General features: G+C 41.9%; 5 protein-coding genes across 8 annotated transcripts; 3 read left to right on the plus strand and 2 right to left on the minus strand.

Moving 5' to 3' along the window:
- The first annotated feature begins 1,229 nt into the window (after positions 1-1,229).
- Positions 1,230-5,798, plus strand: rsad1 (radical S-adenosyl methionine domain containing 1). Of its 2 annotated transcripts, XM_010730417.3 has the most exons (9): positions 1,231-1,555; positions 1,684-1,817; positions 1,896-2,100; positions 2,195-2,560; positions 3,437-3,500; positions 3,590-3,737; positions 4,032-4,086; positions 4,230-4,333; positions 4,947-5,120. In XM_010730417.3, the coding sequence occupies exons 1-9, from the start codon at positions 1,415-1,417 to the stop codon at positions 5,089-5,091; spliced, it is 1,362 nt and encodes a 453-aa protein (XP_010728719.3). In that variant the 5' UTR covers positions 1,231-1,414; the 3' UTR covers positions 5,092-5,120. The 2 variants fall into 2 exon arrangements, with proteins under 2 accessions (XP_010728720.3, XP_010728719.3); XM_010730418.3 differs by lacking the exon at positions 4,032-4,086 and having other exon boundaries at positions 1,230-1,555; positions 4,947-5,798.
- A 1,044-nt stretch (positions 5,799-6,842) lies between these two features.
- Positions 6,843-8,144, minus strand: rasd2a (RASD family member 2a). The gene is made up of 2 exons (XM_010730444.3): positions 7,566-8,144; positions 6,843-7,456 (listed from the first exon to the last, which is right to left on the minus strand). The coding sequence occupies exons 1-2, from the start codon at positions 8,098-8,100 to the stop codon at positions 6,939-6,941; spliced, it is 1,053 nt and encodes a 350-aa protein (XP_010728746.2). The 5' UTR covers positions 8,101-8,144; the 3' UTR covers positions 6,843-6,938.
- A 4,449-nt stretch (positions 8,145-12,593) lies between these two features.
- On the plus strand, positions 12,594-22,093 carry epn3a (epsin 3a). 3 transcript variants are annotated; one of them, XM_010730420.3, is made up of 11 exons: positions 12,596-13,142; positions 15,202-15,953; positions 17,968-18,086; positions 18,741-18,818; positions 19,195-19,284; positions 19,659-19,742; positions 19,902-20,031; positions 20,173-20,337; positions 20,418-20,501; positions 20,590-20,826; positions 21,028-22,093. In XM_010730420.3, exons 2-11 carry the CDS (start codon positions 15,362-15,364, stop codon positions 21,315-21,317), a joined length of 1,869 nt encoding a protein of 622 aa, XP_010728722.3. In that variant the 5' UTR covers positions 12,596-13,142; positions 15,202-15,361; the 3' UTR covers positions 21,318-22,093. The 3 variants fall into 3 exon arrangements, with proteins under 3 accessions (XP_010728723.3, XP_010728722.3, XP_019116694.2); XM_019261149.2 differs by having other exon boundaries at positions 15,205-15,953; XM_010730421.3 differs by lacking the exon at positions 18,741-18,818 and having other exon boundaries at positions 12,594-13,142.
- Positions 22,094-22,131: 38 nt separating this feature from the next.
- arl16 (ADP-ribosylation factor-like 16) lies at positions 22,132-24,051 on the minus strand. The gene is made up of 5 exons (XM_010730422.3): positions 23,903-24,051; positions 23,634-23,689; positions 23,430-23,546; positions 23,220-23,335; positions 22,132-23,056 (listed from the first exon to the last, which is right to left on the minus strand). The coding sequence occupies exons 1-5, from the start codon at positions 24,024-24,026 to the stop codon at positions 22,891-22,893; spliced, it is 579 nt and encodes a 192-aa protein (XP_010728724.2). The 5' UTR covers positions 24,027-24,051; the 3' UTR covers positions 22,132-22,890.
- Positions 24,052-24,115: 64 nt separating this feature from the next.
- On the plus strand, positions 24,116-26,549 carry fn3krp (fructosamine 3 kinase related protein). The gene is made up of 6 exons (XM_010730423.3): positions 24,116-24,438; positions 25,130-25,281; positions 25,365-25,456; positions 25,552-25,634; positions 25,743-25,865; positions 25,972-26,549. The coding sequence occupies exons 1-6, from the start codon at positions 24,298-24,300 to the stop codon at positions 26,308-26,310; spliced, it is 930 nt and encodes a 309-aa protein (XP_010728725.1). The 5' UTR covers positions 24,116-24,297; the 3' UTR covers positions 26,311-26,549.

Below are 26,549 nucleotides of genomic sequence, written 5' to 3' on the forward strand. Positions count from 1 at the left end.
CTGAAGAAGACACTTGTGCTAGCAAAATCTAAATATATAAATTATATTATTTATTTCTCTCTTTTAAATGATAGGATAGGGAATATAATATTTTTGTGTGGGAAAATAAAAGGACTGAACCTACCAAACAGTATACGTATGTGTGCCTAAAATTGGACTAATATGACACTAAAAGTCCCTCTGTGGATTTTCTATAGCATTTTGATAATTACATGAAAGCTGTGAAAAACTCCTAATATTATTTGGCAGAACTGTATTTTAATTGTGCTGCGATGAGCTGGCAACTTGTCCAGGGTGTACCACGCCTCTCACCCAAAGTCAGCTGGCATAGGCTCCAGCCCCACCGTGACTCGGATGAGGAAATCAGTTACAGATAATGGATGTATTAAAATCAAATTGACAGTCTTTTTTTTTTTCCCACAGAGGAAAATGTAATACGTCATCTATTTGTAATAAAATAAAATAAATATTTTTTCACTTTACTTGGCTATATATAAATATTTAGCATTCAGACCTGAAACAACAAGTGCAGGTGCCAGAGGAAAACTATAAAATGCAAGAAGTCATCAAGTCGATGATGTATGATGTTCTGAATCTGAATATTCGTGTTGTCTTTTTTGCATGAGTGTTCTACTCACACAGGATCAAACAATTTAATGAGGTATTGATTTCTGTTGGACGGACAGAGAGATAACCCCATAAGGTCACATTTCAAATCAGTGGGTTCATTTTAACAGAGAAGCAAAGAATCACACTGTTTGAATGTTTACACCACAGAGTTACAGTTCATAAATCTCTTCAGATCTATACTGTTTGTGGACAAACAACCCCAGTAAAAGCTTGTCACATTCAAATAATTACCTCTGATTAACACATGAGAGTTTGTTGTGATTATGATGGTAATAAAATCATAAATCACCAAAGATTCACACAAAGAAAATGTATTAATCCTCCTTTTCTCCAGTCCCTCACAGTATTGTCACAAAAACACAAAAGTAAGAAATGTAACGAGTAATTCATTTCAGTAATTCTTTAAAAAAATGTCAATAAATGGGAACGTGCTCAGTGCCAGCTTGTCACCCGGAGGACATTTTCCACTTAATATTAATTGAATCCATTAACTATAGTTTTAAAACATTAAATAGAGAAAAGGTTCAAATAGGCCCAAACAGTGTTCAAACGTAAAATGCAGTCCGTGGGAAACAGCACCCCCACGTGGTCAGACTGTGTAACACACAGCAAAGACGTCACAGCAACCCGGAAGATCTCCAAAACGACCTCATGCTACTTACTACTTTGGCCACATTGTTGTCATGGAAACGTCCCGCGCAGTTTTCATCTGTATGCACGTGTAGCTGCTGACATGTGTTCACGTGAAGGACAGTCATGACTGTGAGTTAAACGTGCAGACAGGATGATCAGGCACGCATGTCTCACGGTCAGACGTGTCCTCTCTGTCGGTCTGCGCTGCTTCTCTCACGTTTCCACTGGAGAAATAATCGAAGATGAATTTGAATGGACTCATCTGAGCAGACAGGCGTCTCTCTACGTACACGTGAGCTTTGATTAAATCCATGCAGAGATCTGAAAGCATGCCTGGTTTTGATCTGTCGTCAGTCTAGCAAATATATATATAAAAAACAAAGTTAGTTCAAAGTGACCTTCCTTCTCCTCTGTCTGCAGTGGCCTTACTGTCTCAGGAGGTGCTCCTACTGCAACTTTAACAAGTACATATCCAGACAGAGCAATGAGCACATCATGACTGAGTGCCTTCAAAAGGAGACTGAGTCACTGCTGCAGCTCAGTCAGGTGTCCAGGTATGTTCATTTGTTAGTGAAATCATCCACTGTCCCCTGCAGCTGTCACCCACCCTTCATTCTGATTTCTCCACGCAGCATTACCTCAGTGTTTTTTGGCGGTGGGACTCCGAGCCTGGCTCACCCCTCGACCATTGCTGCAGTCCTGGAAACTGTCTCCAGGCAGGCGAATCTCTCAGATCAGGCCGAGGTCACGCTCGAGGTCAACCCCACTCCTGTGGGAATGTCAAAGTTAGAGGACTATTGCCGTGCCGGGGTAAACCGTTTCTCCATTGGGGTCCAGGTGAATATATGATGTATAGATTGATCACAGGAGATTTGTTTATTTATGAGCTGTATAGCCACACAGTCTTTACATCACGTTTTCAATCCTTCAGTCTTTGCAGGATGAGGATTTGAACATTTTAGGAAGAGACCACAGCTCTCATCAGGCTTTGCAAACTATTGAAGAGGCCAGGAGGCTGTGCCCCGGGAGGGTGTCTGTGGATGTCATGTTCGGGAGGCCCAAACAGAGCGTTGAATCCTGGGAGGATGAGTTGTCTGAGCTGTTGAGGGTGTGCGACGACCACGTGTCTCTTTACCAGCTCACTCTAGAGCGAGGTACCCAGCTGTTCAAACAGGTACAAGGAGGACAAGTGACCGTGCCCGCCGAAGATGTGACAGCAGAGATGTACCAGTGTGCCAGGAGGACCCTCGACCAGCATGGCTTTTTACAGTATGAGGTGTCTAACTTTGCAAGACATGTAAGTCCTTAGAGTATCAAAGCAGTATAAAGCAGAGTATTAGATGCATTTAAATTTTTTTTATATAATTTATAATTTTTACAGTGGTGCGGTAAGTTAAGATATGGCTTTTTTTTAAGTTTATATACGGCAGTAATACGTTAAACTTTGAAGATTAATGTTTATTTAGGCTTCTTTTTACAGAAATTAATAAAATGCTGGGATAGGAGGTACAGGAACCTCCTATGATGACGACATGAATACATTTTTATACAGAGATTTTAACTTCAGTTTCACAGAGCTGTTCATTTTCGCTTTCAAAACACTTCTCGTTTCTACAAATGTCTAAAATATTTATGACATTCTTTCGTTTACAGACCTGTGTGCACAGACTCTTTGCAGGATCTCCAGCTCCACACAAATGCATTCCTGTGAACTTAATTAATAATTTAATTTTAAGTGGGGAAAGACATTTTTCTAAATAGACAGAATAGCTCATCACCCCTCGACTTAAACAGTCGAGGGAGTCTAGTTGCCTATAAATGGTCGTAATAAATATGATTAGAATATGGTATTGATGCTGTTATGTGATGGACTGATATGTGATACACTTTTGTGACCATTTTGAGTCAAATAGACCTTCATGCTTGGGGTAAAACCCTTTAATTGTCACAAACTAACATTTTATATACATCTTTAGTTCTTCAGGTTATAGAGCGACAGTTATAAGTTGCATTGCCTCTAAAACGAAGGACGTTTGTTGCTGCTTTTTTGTTTAGTTTTTGATGACATTTTTTCACAAACACTCCTGCATTCTACCATACAGCCTTGTGAACACATCTGAGAGGACGAGAGTCACGACCACACAATAATGTTTTCACTTGTGTGTTATTGCAGAACGCAGTGAGTCATCACAATATGAGCTACTGGAAGGGAAGACAATACATCGGCGTCGGCCCAGGTAGTCAATTCACTAGACTGAACAATATATATCTTATGCAATATATTATATATTGAGTTAAGTTTTGACTGTTAGTTTCTCTCCTACAGGAGCACATGGGCGCTTTGTTCCACTGGGGGATGGAGGTGTCACTCGGGAGGCCCGGACCCAGACGCTGGAGCCTGATGTCTGGATCCGTGAAGTGCAGCAGAGGGGACATGGGACACGTAGGAAGATTCAACTCAGCCATCTTGAACTGTGAGCTGTTGCACTTACAGGCAGAAGTGTTGTGTCTTGTAACGAGTGTATAAATACTTATTACACGAGGGGGCAGCTGCTATTTCTAGAAAGTTCATGTGAAATGTGGCAATTATGTATTAGCCAATTGACTGTGTGTAATTGACACGGTGCTGAAGGTCACTGCCCGTTCTTTCAAACTGTCCGTGTGAAAAGCTATTCTCATATTTGTCCATTTCCTCACTCCGTCCTGTCCTTGTTGTCATCAAAGTGTACTCACTCACAAATCTGTACTGAAACATGTTTGTTTGGTAGGTTGGAGGAGGTGTTGGTGATGGGAATGAGAATGTCTGAGGGCATTAGTCACAAGGTAAAGTGCACACAATAGACCCTTTATACCGACAGGAGATGCACTAATGGAAAATGTTCTATTCAGCACAGTTTGTGGAGGTGATGTAAAGTATTCAGTCCCTTTTATAATAACAAAATGTCGCTTGTGGACATTTTCTGCAGCATTGGGAGTTGTTTAGCCCTCAGCTGGGTCTCTGTGAAGTCTTTGGTACATCCACCGAGGTCCAAGAGTTACTACAGAGTGGACGACTCATTCTTGATGACAGGTGACTCATTGTTACCATTATTTTACAATACTTGAATTCAAAAGTTTGTGAGAAAGAGATTATTTGATTGTTTGGTTTATAAAATGTCAAATGTTATAATTCCCCACAATTATCCCCACACAACACACTCAAATAAGGCTGTCACGATATTACAGCACACGACTACTGCGGCCAAAAGAATTCATGATAACGATATCACAATATAGAAAATTTAAATAAATAATGCTGTCAGTCAAATTCATTTTTAAACATTCAACTTTTGTGTTTTTTTTCACACTCAACTTGTGACCAGCATTAAGGTGCATTACCGTCACCTACTCTGTCAGATCCACAAAGTGGGAATGAGAAGAAATGTCAATTTCATTTTTAAATGCCAAAATTATTGTCAATATCTGTATTTCAAATAGCTTGTTTTACTTGGCCAGCACTCTAAAAGACCAAAATATCCAATGAACTATAATGTAGGGCCAAGAAAAGCATCAGGTCCTGGAAGCTGGAGCCAAGAAATGTTTAGCATTTTTACTTGAGGAATCAGTAAATTGATTATCAAAATAATCTGCGCAGCTCGACACGTGTGTTCGACTTGATCTGTTTTTTCTTCTTTCCCAATTAGAGGTCTGCGCTGCTCCTGGGATGGACTGGCCTTACTGGACAGCATGCTGCCAGCTCTGCTGGTGGAGCTGGAACGACAAATCTGTCAGCAGCTACAAAAGGACTGTCATGTTGATGCAAAAAAGAAGACCTCCAACCCACGATGACAGGAATGTTAATAAAGCGGATGGCGTCAGAGAAAGCTTGTTCGTAGGTTAGGCTGACAGTACATGTAAGCTGCTGTCATGGCAACTCAAACCACCACAAATTGATCACCTCCAGTCCCCTTTCTGTCACTCTGAACATTAGATTTTAATATATTTAAACCCTCCAGGTGCTTTCATGTTGGTATTGCTGAAACATTTCTTGTTGAATTATTTAACATTCATCTTGATACTCATAACTATAACTTTCCCAGTGCACAGGAAATAGTTTGAGATGAAGTGAATGCCTTTTCAGGATGGTGTCTGTATTGAGAATACATTTAATTTTGCTGCTCTTGTAAATACATCCGGTGAATAAATGAATGTGACTCCACATTTAACCAGCACAGTGACTAACAGATGCAATTTTAGCCAGGAAAGTCTTGCAGGCGGAGCATTTATTAAAACCACAGGATTCATCAATACGACCATGCACTGTACTACTTCCTCCTCTCTCTCTCTCTCACCTCTGTACATCCATATGAAAGGTTTAACTTTCTTCAAAGTTAAACTTGCTTTAAGATTTATTTTTGGAACATTAATATATTCATTTATCCTCAGAAAAAGGGACATTACACAGGTCTGAAAGTTGCTCGGTAGATCTATATCATGTGGTAGAAATTGCTGAGAAAATAGAGATAATGTTCATGTGAGTCTTTTACTCATCAAACACCCAGATGAAAGTGAAATCCACCAACTCAACAAACTAAACTCAAATAACAGTCTAAAAAAAATGGAAATTGGTGAAGAAAGACAGAGAGACGTAGGACATAATAGATCTTTTATGGACTATAAAATCTAGCTATATTTTTCTTGTTGCTGTCACTAAGTGGCAGTTTGAAGTTATTTAAAAAAAAAAAAAAGACTGACCAATTAAGTAAATCAAATTATTGGATCTTGCAGGAGAGGAAGTAATAAACGACAGTGGTGTATCTCATGTCTCATTATCGATAAGTGGATGAACAAATGAATCCCTGTAGTCATGGATACTGGAGGTGTGAAGTGTGTGCGCACTGATCTCTTCAGTCATTTGTAAAGTGACGCTGTATCCAGGGAGCGAAAGCTGAAGGACATTTGAGAAGTTGTCAGTTCACTTAAGGATGCGCAACATGTCTTTTTGAAGTTGTAACCTGCAGAGTGGGTTGGATATACAGCCACACAGAAATGAAGGTTTTTACTCGTGTAGGGATAAAAATAGAACTTCAACTCAGCAGCAGAGCAACAGTGAGCCGAGTCCAATGCCAGCCCTCTCCATGGTGCTGATTTCTCAGACTCAATATGTCTCTCTCCTCTCGCCCACCTCCATCCTTCCCTTTATTAAATGATGCTCTTCCTCTTTTTGTTTCCTCTGAGTGCCATGGTGACACATAAGTGTGTAGACTATTAGTGCTGATGAAGGAGCAGGCTTTGTCACACCTCAGTCCTTGATGCTATTTATTAAGTCGTGGGAGGTTTGAAGAGATGTGAACAATCTCTAGTTGTCTAGTGACAACATGTTTAGGGTTTGTGTCTGAGTCATCTCCTCCCCCGCACACTTATGATGAGGTTTTGCATCGTCACTCAAAAACAATTGATTGCTTACGTCCCCAAAGCCTAACAATATCTGTGTGTCTGTGTGTTTGATAGAACAGATGATGAAGCTCATATGAGAATTAGAAATGTTTATTAGGATAATAATACAGTTACATATGCAAAAAAACCCAACAAAATATGAATGCACTGGTCCAGCCAGGTGCTACAGAGTATAACTCCTTACATAATACAACATTGCAGCATACTACTACAATTGGTTTATGGAGAAGGCTCACAATTCATTGAATATGACACCTCTCAGGTTTGTTTTGTTTGGTGCTTGATCTCAGCACCAGCCGCAGGTCGCTGGTGAAGCTCGGACGGCGCGCCAAAGGGTCCATAGCGGCACATGGCGCACCGACTCCCCGCGTCCGGCTCCCTCTCCTACCCCTCTGACCGATGCACAGAGACTGGTAGGTGAGGATTGATATGAGCTGATGCCGTGACGGACTCGTCTCATCTGGCAGTCCGCCTAAAGAGGCAAGAGCCTTGAACGCATCCTCCAGTCCGGTACCGTCTTTAGCCGAGGTTTCAAAGAATGCGACATCCTCACCGAGGATGTCTGTCACATCTGATCGTTTCACGGCTCTGGGCGCTTCCAAGTCCACTTTATTCCCGCAGATGACTACAGGTACTCTCGCGGGATGTTTTAATTTCAGTAACTTTGCCTTTGCAGCTTTGATCTCGTTGAGCAGCTCAGTGACTTCATCGAAAGACTCTCTGTCATCCAAACTGAACACCAGCAGAAAGGTGTCACCTGGAGAGAAAGAGAGCATCACTTTGATGATTGATCATTTAATGTTAAACCACCAAAATCATGCAAAATAATATGTCTAAACATCACATTATAACAACACAAGACTCACCTGTCAGTATGGATAACCTCCGTTTTGCAGGGAAGTTCCTTTCACCTGCTGCGTCCAGGACATCAACCTGGTATGCCGCCCCTCCTATATGGAACAGTTTTCTGTGAAAGTCCTCGGTTGTGGGTTCATAGTTCTCTTCATATTCTTTACCCAAGAACCTCTGGAGGATGTTGGTTTTGCCTACTTTAGGTGCCCCAAGCACAACTATTCTGTGACAGTTCCTGGGCTTGGCCAAACCCAGCTCCAGCAGATCCACGGACCTCTTTGGGAGTCTTTCAGTAGAAACCTGCCGATTGCCAGAACTCGAGGATCTACTTGCTCTCTTCTCATGTTGTCTCCAGCTCCCTTTGACCGTCTTGATGACGCCCATCCCTGTCTTCGATATGTTTGAGACTTTAGGGTGCTGGGGTACTGGGGTGAGGGCTGTGCTCTGGATACCTGGGTGCGTAATGCGTGACTGCCCTGTGACAGAGTTGAACATTTCGAAGATGCCATCAACGGGAAGGTATAACTTCTCAGTTGTGTTCATCTCCATGTCCTGTCAAGCGTCTCCGGACAAAATCTTACCAACCCAGTTGCTTCTCCATGTGTGCGCTGAAACTGAGCCGAGTGTCGTCTTTTATACACCCGCACCGAGCGCAGTGTCTGCGTCACGGTCTCATCCAGAGAGCACACTCCTTTTATAGAAGCATGAGGAGAAACTCAAGATGTCCAGTTTAAAATACTGTAATTTTCCTTCAGCAGATAGAATTGAGTTTTCACTTAGTGTGCAGCTTTCCAAATATTTAAATAATAATAATAATAATCTACAAAATCGATTATTAAAAATCGAAATTAATTAATTTAAATTTAATTGAACAATTTAAATTAACAATTTTCCTAAGACCTTTTGCCCTTAAACCCCCATTTGGTTCAGGCACCCCCCCTGCCCAAAACCCCCTTTCACAGAAAAAAAATGAGACTGGTTGAAAAAACAAAATTGATTTGTTCAAACCTAATTAAGTGTATTTTTAGCAGCTCAGGAACAGGTGTTTCCTGTCTCATTATGGATAAATGGATGAATGAACCGATAAAGTGCCTAGATAATTGTCTAAATCCCTGTAGTCATGGACACTGTGGGTGTTAAGTGTGAGCGCTGATTATCTGTGTTCATTCTCCTCTCCTACAGTACAATGTTCATATGTTCTCAGTTTTCCTGTGGTCTGTTTGCTTTTGTCTATTTTTATGCGCCGCACAGTGTTTTCCTACGTGCCTTTGGGATTTAGTTATTGATGAGGGCAGTATGAACAGTACCTGCATTGCAATGATCAGTGATCACGACTTGCTGGAGAAACAGCTCATCCTGCTGCAGGATTCATATAACCTGATGATGACTCCTCTAATGCGGCAACAGCTTCAGCAACTGCAACCTGATTTTATTATCCACTGCATAAAGATATCAGTACAAAGGGCATGAATCACTTTTTTTTATGACATAATAGCATCCATTTGTGCCGATGAATCTGATGTTCTAGAGTGAAGGTTGAGCCAGGGAACACAATGAAAGCTGAAGGACACATTGTCTGACTTTAAAGCACTGAACATTTGAACACTTGTTATTTAATTTCAAGTCAGAACATACTGAATAACTGTAGCATTTTCTCCATAAAACCGTTCTTTTCACAGGGTCACATAATAGTTTCTTCATGGAGACATGAAAAATGGGTCGTATATGCAGTCACGCAGAGATTGCTACAGAGAGTGCAATCTCATTTCAAGTGCAGCTCAGTGAAAATCATGTTTTGATGAATGGAAAATGAAATAGAGGTACATTGTCTTTTTGTCCTGAAATATATGAGTGTGCATTGATGGAACATTTTGGCACAGACCTGTCATTCACAGCATCAGCAACAAAATACTGTCAAAACAAAATGTTCTCACAGTGTGCGTCATATTATACAGATTTTTTTTTTTATGCAACATGGATCCTCAGTTTGAAGATGACAGAGAACACCTTATAAAACAAATCCTACAAATCACCCATGTTGTGTTGGAGTTCAAGTAAAATAATAGTTTTAGTAATCTTTTGGGCTTTAAATGATCCGAAACATACACATTATTCGTACCTGATTCTCGCTACCCTAACATATATGTGCAATGTTTTGTGTAGAATGAGTTTTGTTAACAAAATGACAACACATTGGTTCAACATTGGTATAAAATATTTCTATATTTGATGTAAAAACAATGCTTTATGTTTATTTTTTGCATATTGTCACGATTAAAATGTGTAAGTTCAGTTTGTGGCTCAGTGGGACCCCCAACAATGACGAATTAAAGCTAATGCTGCTACAACTACTATAATTTACTTTAGTGGGGGACTCAGACTCAGTCACTACCCTTAGTCACGATCACAAGGCCATACTTATCAGACTAATGGCTGTCATTATTGTATGTGCACTTACACGCACTGTCATTCTCTGATTACATCTCTAAATATAGAAACCACTTTTACTTTAATAAGACACAGTTAGGTTTGTATTTATAGAAATGATTGGCCCACATCGTCCACCCATCAAATAGTCACATACTGCGGCATCATCTTGTCACATGGCTCATTGTAACTACAGTGTAGACGTAACAAGTCACCTGTTTGATACCAGGGACAGATTCATGCCTCATTTCACCACAAAATTTGAAATTTGAATTAAAAAAAGAAGACAAATAAAAAATGTTTTTTTATCTGCTTTAATTTACTATTTTAAAATACGGCTGTGGGTTTATAAAACACTGAGTGCTTTAGGACCAAAACTGATCTCTTATGAACAGGTCATCTGAAGCAACTCACTGTCCTGAAAGTCAAAACTAAATATTGAGAAGCAGTTTTCATTTTTTATGCAACACTCTCAGTTTACTTTTAAATCAAGCCCTCAACAAGGCTTTTTGGTTTAGAACATCTTACATTAAGTTAAACTTGGGATTATTGTTCATATCTTGTACTGTGCTGTAGCTTCACTGTCATTTATATTCTCCTGTTCTCCCGCGTTTTCTTTTGTTATATGTTTTATTCTGTTTATTTTCTGAACACTTTTTTAAATTGTATGCCGTACAAAATAAACCTGCCTCACCTTGCATGCATGTCCTGTAAATCTGCATATAACAAAGATCTTTAAAAAAAACAACAACACATTTATTTAGACTGTGTTATCCGATTGTGAAGCGAGGACACCTTTGTCAGGAAATGAACACATCGATAACAGCAACACTGTCAGCAGAGGAGTCTGAGGATGGATGTAGTGTACGTGTCTGGATAAACCTCCTGGGGGCCCCAGAGGAAACAATTTGTCATTAAGCAACAAAAAAAGGGGAGACTCAAATAGAAATATAGTTTTTTGTGATAATAAACTCCATATTTTTGGGGTTTTTGACTGTTGGTATGAATTGTCACTATTTTCTAACATTTTATACATTAAACAATACCTCGATTATTACAAAAAACAATAGTCATAGCCCTTAATAATTCAAATAATTGTTGGTTGCAGCCCTGCAATGATCCTATGGATGCTATAAAACTACCTTACCCAAGTTATCTGTGTGTTAATTTCCTCATACATGGAAAAAAAATGAACACAACATAAACTATATAAAAAAAGGGTCTTTAAACTAGATTTTAACACAGTCTTTCTATAAGACCAGGGCCACACGATGGATGACCTGTTATAGTTGATACAGTACTTTAGTGGCGCAATGCTCCAACAAGTTTGTGACTATTCAAATGATTTAAGAACAACAGATATGGAGCAGCTTTATATCACAGAAATAACCCTATAGGAGGTCACAACACAAGCTACCATTAACCACTAGAGGGTAGCAAAGAAAGACAGAAAAATGTTTTGGAGTGAAGTTGTAGAAACAAGTTCCTCGGGAACAGAAAGTGATCAGTGACATTCATGTTATTTCCCCTTTTAACACTTCAAATATCAAACACACACCTACACACGCACTCACTCTCACACACAAGAAGCAGAAGTAGGCTGGTGATATTATCAACCCTCTCTCTCTCTCTCTCCTCCCCCCTCTGTTCTCTCAGACCTCGCCTGCATGTCGTCCCCCCCCCCCCTCCTCTGCACTGACCTCATCAGGCCTTTGTTGGGAAACAAAGAATGTTCAGGCATCTGTTTTCAGGAGAAATAAAGACATAGGGTGCCAAGGCAGAGACAAGTATATATGAAGCCGAGCTCTGATCAATGAGAATCACATGAAGATTTAAACTCCTGCAGCGAATAAATGAACGCCACAAACTCATGTGAAACATTTCTCAGCTCTAGAAACACCACACCAAAGAGAGGACTCTTCTTGCTGCACTTCTTACTCCTGTATACTTTTTTCCTTTTGTCTCCAAGAGTCATGCCTTTGTTGTTTCAAGGTGGAGCTGGTATTTCCTGTATATCCTGCTCAGTCAACCAACTGCAGGCAAAGACCCACTGCTCTCTCTCCTGCTGCTTCCCTCTTCTCAGCTAGGTAATCATTATTCACTTAACGTCACCGTGTGATCATGATTGGTGACCTGTAGTTGGCTGGAGAATTTGCAACAACTGATTGAATCCGAGCCAACATAACTACAGATGAGATATTTATTTTTTCCTAGGCCTTGTATAATTTATAAAGGGATGTGACTTCAGACAAAAGCCCATTAGCGGTGATAAATAAGTAAAGAGAGAGAGAGAGAGGGATGCAATGATGAAGCTGCTGAAAAGGAAATGTGGCTCGTTGTTGAATTCCTCTGGGATAACATGGTCACTCACTCACCCTGCCAGGAAGTTACCAGCAGTGAGATAATCTTTACTGCTCACTTATAGGCCTTATCATTTTTTTATTTATTATTTTAACCCCCCACTGCAAAACTGTAATATCCAATTGATATCTCTGCCTGTGTGTGTCAGTAATATTTAAATATCACATTACCTGCAGTGATTTTTTTTTTGCACAGATATCTGTTGAAATGTAATACAGGTTGTTCTTCAGGATATGAGATAGGATACAAGCACATAATTATCTGCATCTACTTACAAACATTATTTTTTATTTGTTTCCACAATCTATAATGTGTGTGACTCTCTGCTGCTCACCTGCTTCCCTAAGCACAGATGCTTTCAGGGCAGGCGGTGAAAGGGTTAAGTCTGACTCTGCATGCACCGAGCAGCCCTCCCTCCCTCTCCATCCATTTTTACTGTGTGTGTGTGTGTGTGTTTTCTTTTTTTTTCTTTTTTTCAAGGGGGCCTGTGCCATCTGCAAGCCCAGTGGATTTGCGATATGCACACACACACACTCTACCTAAGTTTGATAACAGAGAACAGCACCACCGCGTTTTGGTTATGGATTCATTCTGAGCGCGCACGGCTTTACGCGGATGTTTTCCCCCTCTGAGCTTTACGTTTGTTTTGGACTCGTCTTTTTTTCTCTCTCTCTCTCTCTTTCTCTCGCTCCTCTCTCTCTCTCTATCCGAAAGCTACGGGATATGTCGAGAGGCGGAGGCGTTTCTTCTTCCACCCAAAGCCTCCCGAAGTTGGGACCCCACTGACGCGCTATGACATGAAGGTAAGAGAGAGACAGGGGGGAGAGAAAGTGAAATATGGTCAATCGGAGTCGTTCGCGATCGTGTGTTTTCGGCTTATTTCTGTCTAGGTTTTTTTTAACTTTTAAAGTCGGGGAACATTAGCTGAGTCACGGTCACATACTTCACCTACCCGATCGTCCCGTTTGACGCAACGTGCATGATAATGTTCCCCTCCTCACCTCCAGCTGTCCCGGTTTGGGATAAAAAATAAATAAAAAAAATAGAAAGAGAAATAAGTTGAATCTGGACTTGTGTTTTTAATCCAACGGCTTGGTGTTTTGTCACACATTTTGTATGGGGATGATAAAACATACCTGGGCGATCGGTGTTGCACTAGGCCTGATCTGGGAGCAGTTTATACTTTGCTTCCTACAGTATAGATAAAGGGTTATGAAGTGATTGGCGCACCTTACACTTTCTGAGTAGGTAAATATGTTTTACAGGTTAACTGAGTAAATGAGTAAGAGTAAATACTCATGAGTAAAGTAAATACAGCTCAGTGTGTCATCATGTCAAGGTCATTAGTTGTGTGTGTGAGGAATCTTAATAATAAAGACAGGGTGCTGATGTGTGTTTGACTGAAAGGGGTTATCTTTGTTGTGCTGGGGAGGTGGGTGCTGCCTCCCACATCTCCCTGCTGACTGATTTGTTTCTCACAACATTCATTTCTCTTCGTTATGAGCGCGAGTGCAACTGGCCAAATCACCATCCTGATCTGTCATTATCTGCATTAAAAACCATTCCTATAACTTTCATTTGCAGGTTCCAGGAACATCTTTCTAATTGAGTTTCTAGCTATTCCTCCCGGGACTTGAATGGTGAAAGCTTTTGGTCACCACTTGAAATTTAACCTGTGGTCAGCTGCAGCCACAAACATTTTGTCTCTTACTACCACTTAACAATCTATTTACAGCGTAGGAAGCTCTCTCATAGGATAACAGATATTGCAGGCCAACACAGTGCTGTCACATTTTTATTTATAGTATTTATTTATAGCCTGCTGACGTTTTTTTTTAGAAGAGTGTGTGTGTGCATTTTACTTCAAAGCGGCTGTGGATACCAAACCCCCTTTTTTAAATCCCATCTCTCATCTCATGTGCCTTTTTTTAATATTTTGGAATGCTTACTCATGACACAGCGCTCGACTCCTAAGTAAAGGGATTGATTGTTCGCACTCATGCGTCTCAGATTTGAGTTAAATAGATGAGGCAGATCTGGGAGGGGAAAGTTATTGGTTAGACTGACTCACTACCCTAACTATGTTAGGAAAGACAGTCCAATGTCCAGGGCAAAGTGAGACACACCGTACCGCACTATAATATATAGCTATTAGTGATTCTGCTGGACTGGTGTATGCATCCGTGTAGGAGTTCTCCTGTTTGGTGAATTCTCTGAATACTTTGAAGCCTTACTGCTGCTGCGGTGATGTAATCAGGTCAGAAAAACAGGAGAGGTGGAGCCCCTCCCCGGGTTTCTGATAACACTCCAAGGTAAAACACAGATTTCTAGTCCCTGGGCCTGAAACTAATATTTGCTTTACAGGGAAAGGACAATTATTTGGCGAAATTGAATTCGGTGAAATAGTTTTGTCAAGCTGCTCGTTGCTTACTTGCTTTAGGAACAGTGCTTTGTTCTCACTCGCTCACACACATCAACAACTGAGCCCAGGTGTTGTGTTACACATCGCTTAGAGGTTCCTGAGTTGTTCCTCTCTCCTTCCAAACATAATTACTGTGCGTAATAATGTGGGAGCTGTAGTCGCTAGTGCTGTTAGTAACAGCTTTTGAAAAGGAGTAACAACACTTAATATGTGTGTGTTATGTGTGTGTAACTGGGAAAAGGTTCTCTTTGTTCATATTTAACGTCCATCCATCCATTATCTGTAACCACTTATCTTCATCAGGGTCATGGTCGGGCTGGAGCCTATCCCAGCTGACTTTGGGCGAGAGGCGGGGTACACCCCGGACCATATTTAACATACGAATATTAATATGACCTGTAACAGATGTCGACTGATCTGATCTGTGTGTTCCTCCCCAGCAGGAACACACTTGTGGACGTCACTGAAGTTGCCAACAGGAGGACGACTTCATTGCATTCATCTACTGAACTCCAACGAGCCATCTTGCCAGAGGCAACGCAGTGGGCTGGCCTGCTGTTAGACTTCATCTTTTGCCACCTGTGAAACACTACTGCCATCATGCAGAGCTCATCGCTCCGCCGCCAGATGAAAAACATGGTCAACAACTACACGGAGGCCGAGATCAAGGTCCGAGAGGCCACCTCCAACGATCCCTGGGGTCCTCCAAGCTCGCTGATGTCTGAGATCGCAGATCTGACCTTCAACGTGGTGGCGTTCACTGAGGTTATGGGTATGATCTGGAAGCGGCTCAATGACCATGGTAAAAACTGGCGGCATGTTTATAAGTCGCTGACCCTGCTGGACTACCTGATCAAAACAGGCTCTGAGCGGGTGGCCCAGGAGTGTCGGGAGAACATATACACCATCCAGACTCTGAGAGACTTCCAGTACATTGATCGAGATGGACGCGACCAGGGTGTCAATGTCCGGGAGAAGGCCAAGCACCTGGTGGCTCTGCTGAGGGACGAGGAAAAGCTGAAGAAGGAGAGGAGCCAGGCTTTGAAGACTAAGACGCGCATGGCCGGGGTCACGAGTGGCTTAGGTTCTGGATCCATGCCTCCTGCATATCCAGGTCGTCGCACTAGCCAGCCGAGCTCAGGGGTCCACAGGGATGAGTTTGGCACGTGCAGTTCACCATCCTCCTTTCATTGTGAGTAGTAGTGTCTCCTGACGTATGCATGTACACTGCGATGTAACTTTATACCTTTTAGGAGACAAACATCAGAATGACAGCTGAATATTTCCTTTGTCACGTGAGCTGTCATTTGTCAGGAATGCACACGACAGGTCACAAGTTTATTTGGTCACGAGTTTAACAGATATATTCAAATGTGATCTTTAAGTAACAGAATGACCATATTGATTTCTCTGATTTTTCCATCAAGGGACAATTAGAGGTAATTTATGGAGATGTTGTCAGTTTTCTACTCTCTTTCACATGAGTTTTTAAGCTCTGCACATCTATCACCTGTGATTTATCTTTGAAGTAGCTGTTACTTTAATACCAGTAGCAGATTTAGACATTTAAGCCTGAATTGCTCTGGTGGTTTAATAGAAGGTGTTTTCAGTTCTGCTCTCTGCTAATGGTCGGACATCTGCATTCCTTTCATTCTCCTGTTCACAGTCATGTCAGCTAAACTGGATTGACAAAAGAGAGGAGGCCCTGTTTGCACTGGTCTCAATCGAATGTGAAACCACAACAGGACACTTGTAGTGTTACAATCTGTTACGCGCCTGCGGAGATCTTGGTTTTGGTGGCTAGATTATATAACACCAGGTCAACCCTGTGTGAGTGTGTGGAGGGTTTAAAACTCTTGATGTCATTGACTTATCAGCTACATTAAACAGCTCAAAGCATCAAGTAGCTTTATGTAGCATTTGTAAATGGTGCGTACCATATACTTTAGCATTTGTGTGGTCTGTGTGGCGCATGGTGTTTATTAAAAAAGTGTTAGTCAGTAGCAAAGCTGTGGCTTCATGAAAGCACCAGTTACTCAGTTATACTTTGATGTCTGAGGTCTGCTTTTCATGGTGTAAACAGAGACAAGCCCACAGGTGGTATCCGCAAAAATCCCTTTCCTTCCAATACATTTTCCACTTGATTCAAGTTCCTTGCATAGTTTTCTGAGCCACAATGTGTGCCAGTGAAAACATGTGGCAGAAACCGTTACCTCCAAGCTCTGGGCCTGGGGTTCAGTGATGGTACAGTAGGAGCATGGTTTACAATACACCAGACAATCATATACATCTGATAACAGCATGATATGATTGAAGTTTAAAGCCTCAGTCGCAGGAGTTTATGCTGGATAACCACAACAATTTCACACTCTGACGATCGGCAGCGTGATTAAAAATGACTTGATCCTTATCCAGAAGAAAATGCTTCCAAAAAGACCTTAGATTATCCAAAAAAAGGTGCATATAGCCTGTGGAAGTGCAGTAATTACATTTTTGTGCAACAGTGCACAACAGCATTTTTTGTTCTGCCCCTGGTGATTTTTTTTGATAAATTTGGAGGATAGTGGTGGTCTCTTGGAGATTCCAGGACACCAGCGCATGGTTGGAGTATTTTTGGACCAAATGCTGATAGATGGCGTGGGTGGGGGTCAGGAGGTTGGCAGCAGCTAATTGCCAGCAAGCATTCCAGCTCAGGCAAAGGATATTGAGAGGCAGCACAGTGGAAATGATTAGTTTCTGAGACCTGACATTAGCAGTGTGTGGCCCTTTTTTAGCCTTGTGACCTAGAGCCTGGCACCCAGACTGGTATACCGCCAGCTCCTCTTCCCCTCCCCTCCCCCAAACCTGGACCTAAGTCCTGGAACCCACCCAGATGATTCGGGGTAATAAGGTGGGCCCCTCTCCAGCCCATCCATTCCTCTACCCCTCCACCACCCTAACTCTGAACACAGGCACACCATTGTTCTCAGTGCAGGCAGACCATGGCGAGCATTGCCAGCGAAGGCCCTAAACAACAAGCCATGGAAAAAAATTAACATGCACAAACAGTGCCAGCTCTTTTGGGCTTCTCTGACCTTAAAATCAGCCTAAAGTGTTTCTTTCTTTGTTTATCGCCTTCTTCCCCTTCTATTTCCATCTGTCAATGTTTCTGTCTACATCCCCATGCTAAACACCCAATCCTCTCTGTTCTTCCTCTGTCCCTGCAGCCTCCTCTTCCTCTCCTCGAGTTGCTCCGGACTTGGAACAAGCTCGGCCTACGACCAGTGGAGAAGAGGAGCTGCAGCTGCAGCTGGCCCTGGCTATGAGCCGAGAAGAAAGTGAAAAGGTACCTCTAACTGTGATAACACACACACACACTGAGCACAATCCTCTCATCCCTGCACCACATGGACCTGAAAGAAAGAGGCTTCTTAGATGCCCCGCTGCTGACATGTCGTGTTGTAACACTGTAGTAAAATATTTAACAGCTCCCACACACATGCTCGGACATTATCTGTCATGGTGGTGAAACACTCCCACTGCCTGTCTGTGCTATGTGTGCCTGTACTATTTCCCAGAACCTTTAACAGAAAGTGATATCATCAACTCCGCCCGTGATGTGGTCAATAATGGCACTTTGACTAATCAGTGTCAAAGAGCAGCATTCTCACTGATGAGCGAGAATGCTGTGAGTGAAAGAGTGAGAAGCCAGGCAGGATGTGTGCATTGATCCACTTCTAAGCATCGCGCAACCCACTCTAGTCTCCATGGCAAGGGCAGCCACTGCCCTCTGTGTCTTCTGCTCTGCTCCTATGGGAATATAATATGGCACATAACTGTTTCCACTGATGTGATCCAGCCAATGCACTGTGATTATGATGATCCATATATTTGATCACCTTTCTTTTAAATCACCTCGAATCATTTAGGAATCACATAAGCCAAAAAATCGAATGTGCTTTGATCAGCCTTACTCCTAATCACTCCTGCTTGACCCTAGCCACCTCCTACAGTGGATATTGATGAACACACCCAGCTCCAGATCGCTATGACTCTCAGCAAGGAGGAAGCCCAGAAGGTACAAGTATGCTGGGACCAGGGATGACCCTTCCTTTGCATCCTTTGCCTTAAAGCTCATCTCCTGTTACTCTGTATACTGAAACCTACCTCAGAAACGGCTGCATGCACTGCTCACTCTCCTCATTCCTGAACAGCGAAGAGACATGTAACTTTCTCCAATGACTAATCATCCTTCTGTTTCACTAACCACCAGATCTTTCCTTTTAGTCCAGCATTATGAATTACACCTATGTCAAACACTCTGACCCTTTCTGGTAAAGAGTTTCACCCCCTTCACTTTGTTTTGGGAGGGGACCTGTAGAATCTCCAAGCACCATTTCCACTTTTGTTGACCAAATACTGACTGCAGTTTTCTCCTCGGTCAACACTCGCAGCCAGCCCAACAAGCACCTCCCGCACTGGATATGGATGAGGAAAGCCAGCTCCAGTTAGCCCTGAGTCTGAGCAAGGAGGAGCACCAGCAGGTAAGGGGGTTACTTACTTTCCATTTGAGGGAGCTGCTGCTGTATAATATTCTGCTATCTTGCTTTTTTTATTTAAAGTTGTATTCCTTTTACTCTTTGTATCTGGCAACCTTTTTATGCCACTCTCTCTACCAGTCGCACCCTGTCTCTTTGTCTGCTCTGTCCTCTGTTTGACCAGAGAATTTTCTGGTTTTTGTCCCCTTTTGCACACATCTATCTCTGTGTCATATGTTGCCTTGGAGAAAAATACAAGCTGGCTATTGAGCTTGTTTGTGGCCGCTGACTCATAAATTTAGTATGATGTGACAGTATGTAAAATTTGCCCGGAAGCTGTTATGCCCAAAAGGCCTCAATGTGTCTGTATCTGCTGACAGGAGCAACTCAGTCGCCAAGGAGATGAGACGATGCTCCAGAAAGCACTGGAGGAGAGCAAACGTGAGATGGAGACTAAAGGCGGGGTATGAACTATTGGGGTATGGAATATCTCAATGGGGGGTGATAAAATATAACCGTACATGTATGTATGATAATGATGGGCAGGATTAGTGATTAGTGATTAGTGATCTATCAGTGTTACACTGAACTGACACAGATTTATTTTTTATTTATGTGGTCAGACCGCCTTCATGGACTTGGTAGATGTTTTTGCAGTGCCAGCAGAACAACCTCCTAGTAACCACCAATGGAATAATGCCCCACACCAGGCAGCTGCTCGCCTAGGCGGTACAGACCCTTGGGACTCCCTGGGTGAGCTTTGATCTAGCAATTAGCAAGCGTTTAAGCAACAAGTTGTACATACGCAAGTTATACTTGTTGTGCTCACGTTACAATAAATGTACAGCCGTAGAAGAGAACCTTTCTCACTCTAATTCACCTCTGTTTCTAAAGAGGGTAGCACAAACACCTCGAGGATAGATCCTCCCTGGATGGCACCGCCACCTTCCAACAGTCCTCCTCCACCATGGGAGCCCCCAGCCGACCCATGGGATGACAAGAACAATGTTAGTAACCTCAACACCAGGGGCAGAGAATGGGCTTTCCCTGCCAACACAGGTGAGTGTTTGTGTGCATACACGCCGCTAAGCCAAAGATAAATATTTCACAAAAACTAAATTGTACTTGTGTGTTTATAGTCTCGTCTGGAGTTGATCCATTCTCAGCACCATCAGAAAGACCAGGCCTCAAGGAACCTCCCCTACGAACTGGAAGCCCCTCAGGTAAGCAATACATTTTCTGACTCTTCTTATGGTTTTGTGCTTCCAACACAGTTGCAATGTCAGAAACTGGCTCTTTGTCTGCTGTTAGATGGGGATCTGTTTGATGAGGCCATGGATGGAGGTCAGATGAATGTAAATGGGCGAGTGGAGGGAACCCCTGAGCCTTTTGACCTATCACATCTCGGAGAAAGCCTAGCTGCTCCCAGCCCTCGTAAATGCCGGACACCCGAGTCCTTCCTGGGCCCCACAGCTGCTTCCTTGGTTAACCTGGAGAGCTTGATCCCAGCAGTGCCTCCGGCCAAGACCATGAACCCCTTTCTATCAGGTATATTTATTGTATTCTTGGAGCATTTTGATTTCACAAGGAAAGTATAAGATAACTGTATTTCTATATGGAAGAAAGGAGCTTTATGCAATGTACTGCTGAAAAGCAACCAATTCAATGCAGAACTTCCTGTATTCACACATATTCAACTTGTTAAAGTGAACCTAAAATGTTCAATCCTATCTGTTTCTTTCCATTTAGGCCTGAGCGCTCCTTCGGCCACCAATCCATTCCAAACCGAGGCACCAAAACTAACTCTGAATCAACTGGGCTCCACCTCTTCGGCTCCCCACAACACTTCGCTTCCATACAGTGCCTCGTTGCCCTTGCCTATGAGCCACCAGCCTGCCAGCCTCCCTTCATCACTTACTCACCCCACCCAGCCTGGTCTGGACCTGCCAGGGAACCTCCCTCAACCCTTGTTGCCCTTCTCTTCAGCCAGTACTGACGGATCACAGGCTGCACAGACCAGTCAAAACCCTTTCTTATGAAGACCAATCAAACTGGTGAAAATATCTTAGAGAAAATGGGAACATCATTAGGTTATGCTCTTGAAATATAACTCTAACCGCGGACCGAACTGCAGCCCCAAGGACCTGTATGAACATCCTATTCTTAGTTGTTTTTATATTGTGGTATAACACAGTAACCCTTAGATTGATGCAAGCTGGTTCTGCTCTCCACTGCAACCTTCTCTCCTGCTGCTCTTGCCATGAATGCAGTAACAGGCTACAAAAGAGGTCACTTCTTTTGTATCGGAAACTATTAGTGTCATGTAAAACTTCTTTGAGGCCATTATTATTGCAAACTGACTTCAGATACAAATGTACGCAAAAGCACAGTTTGATATTTTGTCATGTTTCTTCGCCATGATTACCAAATGTATTACAGCTTTTCAAGTAGTCAACAAGTCTCCTACTCACTTAGCTGTTTGTGTGATTAGTTTAGCTGGCTACTGCTGCTGTCATATACTCCGGCTCCAGAAAGATTTGTGATTAGAGTTGAAGACCTGTCCGGTCCTTGAAATGTGGCTGTATCAACATGGTGAACTATTTGAGACTTAATGAGAAACATTGATTGTGTACATGATTTTATGATTGTGAAATGAACTGCTCGGGGTTAACTGAATGAAATTATAGATTGGGAGGACTGTAAGTGCTTCTGAATTTACTATAAGCAAAGAATTAGAAATTGTATGAATCATGAGTTTTATTCATTGCTTGTGAACCACTGACTCATCAAATATAAGGGTATGATTACAACACTGCTTCATTCTTCAGCTTCAGCTTTATTCTTTTGTATTTTTCTCATTTCCTGTGATAAATACATTTGATATGAAATCATCACAACTCAGGCACACGCCCAGTTGCAGTATTTATTGTGCACTTTATGCCCCCTGCTGGTGATGATGCATCACATACACCAATCATACTCAATAGACAAACTCTTCTGGGGGGATTAACTGTATATTTAAAAAAACAAAAAAACATTTGCCCTGTGTCTTCTGTATACTAAGTCAGGGGTTGTCAGTTTTTAACCAATGATAAAAAAAGGGGTTCCTTGAGGAAAAACATTGGGAACTACTGCTCTAGTCGTTTCTGTTTTTCACGAATGACTTGTTAGTAAAACTGAAACTGTGTTCACGTAATAGGAACATGAGGTTTTTCCCAGTGTTATAGAGTCATTATGAATCCTTGCAATCCATTGTTTATGTGTCTGAAATTTAATTAGTAAAAGCGACCAATTGAATCAGCGTTATCTGCAGGTAAGTCCTGCATTATTGTTGATTTATCAGATGGTAAAATGTATGTATATAATCATTCCATCCTGCCATGATATATTCATCTTCTTTCCCAGTGACCCTCGTGAACGGTCACCATATTTATATAGTACCAAAGATTCAGCATTTACAGTTCTTCTTGTCACCTCTTGTCTTGCCACTTTTCAGCGAGTTCAAAACTAAACACATCATTCAATCAGACTAGTGTGTGAACAGTCTTTCTCGCTGGTTTGAATCCCGGTGCGAGTAGTATCACAGTATAAAAGGTACAGACGTACGATAGTTCACTTTACTGTGATGGACTCCAGCCAGTTTAACACCTCCTGAAGTCCTTGTCCGGAGTGGGCACTGAGTTCCAGTGTTGTGATTGGCTGAGTAGCAGATGCAACGATGTCATCCATTCTGAACAGAGATTTGATCTCTACAAGACTCATAGTGCAAGGCATGTCCCTGATAAAAAGGTGGAAACAAGAACAAAAATAAGAAAACAGACAATAGCATGAGCGGCTCTTACTAAGAGACAGAACAGCGGCAGTGGATACATAATCTGCTGACCCTAACATCTTGCAGCTATGGTTTAATGAATGTAGAAGTTGATGCTGAAGAGTGTCACCTCTTGTTGAAGAGAATAAGCACAGAGACGCCGTGCAGAGGCTCGGCAGAAAGTATTGACAGCAGCTGGATACAGGAGGAGGATATCTGAGCAATGTTGGCCGAGTCCACCATGAACTATGAAAAAACACAAAGATTAAATCAATTAACTCCAACAGTTCATTCATGTGCCGCCATCAGATTGTTGAAAACACATGCAGAAAGAACATACAATGACAGAGGAACAGTCTGTGAAGTAACTCGGCCATATGGGGCCCATGCAGCCTCCCAGCTCTCTTAACGTCACCTTCTTCTTCTTCAGCGTGAGGTCTGTCAGGTTGGTTCCTACCTGTGGAGGTTTTAGGAGTAAGAGATGGTCGGTCTCATCAGGAACGAGCATGCAAACTTATTACAACTACCTTTTAATATTACTTACTGTAGGAAGAGTAGAAGGAGGTGCCCCCAGTTCACCAAATCCATGCAAACTGAGCTGTAAACGAAAATCTGTTAGGAAAAACATCCACAGGAGCCAGTGCTGAGACAAAATGTGTTCAATATAAACTTGTCTGGTCAGGTTTATGCATATTTATATATATTAGCTACTAGCAAATTAGCTTATCGGGCTAAATTGGCAGCTAGTTAAGCTACACAACAACAACTGTGTACTTTAAAGTTTCGGTTCAGGATGTTTTGCACAAAGGATATTATGTAGACGTTTCAGTAACAGCGTTTTCCCGACACCAGTCGCTCCAAGAAGCAGACAAGTCTTGCCGCTCATCTCGGTTTTCACAGCAGAAGCATAGTAGCATGTAGCCAATGTCAGAGTCATTTGGCACCATGGCGACGCTCACGTGATTGCGTTGCATCGCTGTGATAGGACGATGTAGACGTCAATCATCTGTAGACTTGTTTCTGATTGGTTGTCGTGAATAAACGGAAAGAAAACAACATCGCCGTCCTCTAGCGAGGGTCCTCGTCGGATCACACGACGGAAACTGTCCCAAAAACGCCCCCTAAACTTCTGACACAGCAGTTGTGCTGCTGCTGTTTTGTTAGTGGCGTCACTGTAATTCAACTTGTATTGATTTTGGGAAATAAGCATGGAGGCCAAGTTAAAGAAAGAGTTGGGGACAGCCGTGCTGAAGTCAACTGGTCACTCAGGAGGTGGATGTATCAGCGACGGACAGAGTTATGATACTGACACCGGGAGAGTGTTTGTGAAGATAAATCACAAGAGCGAGGTATTTTATGATGTTTTAATGATATTGCATGAACAAATCTATCATATTATACATGCATATATGTTATTTATAGGTGTTATGTGCTATTAGTAACAGTAGCTATCTGAAAAGCAGATAGTATTTACAGTAGCCACTGAAGTTTGTGCATAATGTAAGTATGCATTAAGAAATGCAGAATACTGTAATGTATTTATTGTACATGCAAACTAGTGTTTGCATAAGACTGTTGGGGCAAGTAGCTCCTTCAGCAATAGACTACTACTCCCATCATGCAGCAGGTCCTTCATTCCAGCAGCTACCAGACTCTTTAACACCAGCACAACTTAATGACTTTTATCAGTATGGCTTTTTATCTCTATATTTTACTTTAATTTCCTACCAACCGTGTGTATACGAGCTGCTGTGACAAGTAAATTTCCCTAGTGTGCAAACTAACATCTGCCTGTAGCACCATTGGACCTTTTAATATATATATATATATATATATTGTTCTTAATAGATGGTTACGTGTTTACATATGTTGTTTTTGTTTGTTTGTATACTGGAGTATAGTAACAAAAAAAAATTTCCCCCTGGGATTATTAAAGTATTTCTGATTCTGATTCTGATTATCTTATCTTGTCTTGTCTATGCTACTGCACAATTCACCAACCCCCAAATCTATGTTTGTGTGTGTGTTTGTGTTATTCAGGCCAAATTGATGTTTGATGGTGAGATGGCCAGTTTGGAAGCCATTTCAAAGACAGAAACTGTTAAAGTCCCCAAGCCTGTGAAGGTGATTGAACTTGACACAGGAGGATGTGTGTTTGTGATGGAACATCTGGACATGAGAGGCCTTAGCAAGTAAGAGCTCGATCATACAGTCTGTCATTATCAGTATCACGATACGATTTTTCTTTAATTACATTTTCTAATCCCGTGTGTAGGTACTCGAAGCACCTAGGAGAACAGCTGGCAGATCTGCATCTTCACAACAAGAAGCAGTTGGAGAAATTAAAGAAAGAGCAGCAGACAGTCGGTAATTCACCTTATACTTACTTTAAAACATGGAAATGTAGATAAATGGAAAATAGTCTTGCCATTACTTTGTTATATTTATTTGACTGTACACAGGAAAAGGAGCTGGACAGTCAGAGGTCCCTGCTGTTGAAAAATTTGGCTTCAGTGTAACTACATGTTGTGGATATCTACCACAGGTAAAAAAAAAACCTGGCAGTATACATTGGCAGTATATATGTGTCTGTGAGATGTTACAGTTGTCCATTTGTCACTAAAGTTTTCATTGTCTTTCCTTACCTATCCAGGAAAATGAGTGGCAGGATGACTGGGTGTCATTTTACTCCAGGCAGAGGCTGCAGCACCAGCTTAACATGGTGGAGAAATCTTATGGAGACAGGGAGGCCAGAGAACTATGGGCAAAGCTACAGGTGCACCCTCCCTTTGACACCATCAGATACAAAACATGACACACGTCTGTATGATTGTATCAACAATCTGACAGTGAAACTTGCATATTGTGTATGTTACTTCCAGCTGAAGATCCCTCAGTTCTTCACAGATGTGGAGATCGTCCCAGCTCTCCTCCACGGAGACTTGTGGGGAGGCAATGTGGCACAGTGTGCGGACGGCCCAGTTATCTTTGACCCAGCCTCTTTCTACGGCCATTCAGAGTATGAGCTGGGTATTGCAGGGATGTTCGGTGGCTTCAACAGCTCCTTTTACTCTGCTTACCATGAAAAGATTCCTAAAGCACCAGGCTTTGCAAAGAGAAACCAGCTGTACCAACTCTTCCACTATCTGAATCACTGGAACCACTTTGGTGGTGGCTACAGAGGCTCTTCAGTAAGCATTATGAAGACCCTGCTGAAATAACTGCACTCACACTCACTTCAAGAAAGCTTCACAGTCTTAAACTTAAGCCAAGTATTATGTATATAATGACAGATGCTAATTTGACCAAAACAGTGTTGTTGAAGAGACTAAACATAACATTATAACATCTTAATTTATATTATATTGTGTTGACTACTACTACTAACAAAATAATTCTGCCCTGCCTGCTTGTTCTATACAAACATGGTTTCAAAACAAAGATATCAACTCTTTATTTA

Source organism: Larimichthys crocea, chromosome XII (genome assembly GCF_000972845.2).
Source record: "Larimichthys crocea isolate SSNF chromosome XII, L_crocea_2.0, whole genome shotgun sequence".
NCBI lineage: Eukaryota > Metazoa > Chordata > Actinopteri > Sciaenidae > Larimichthys > Larimichthys crocea.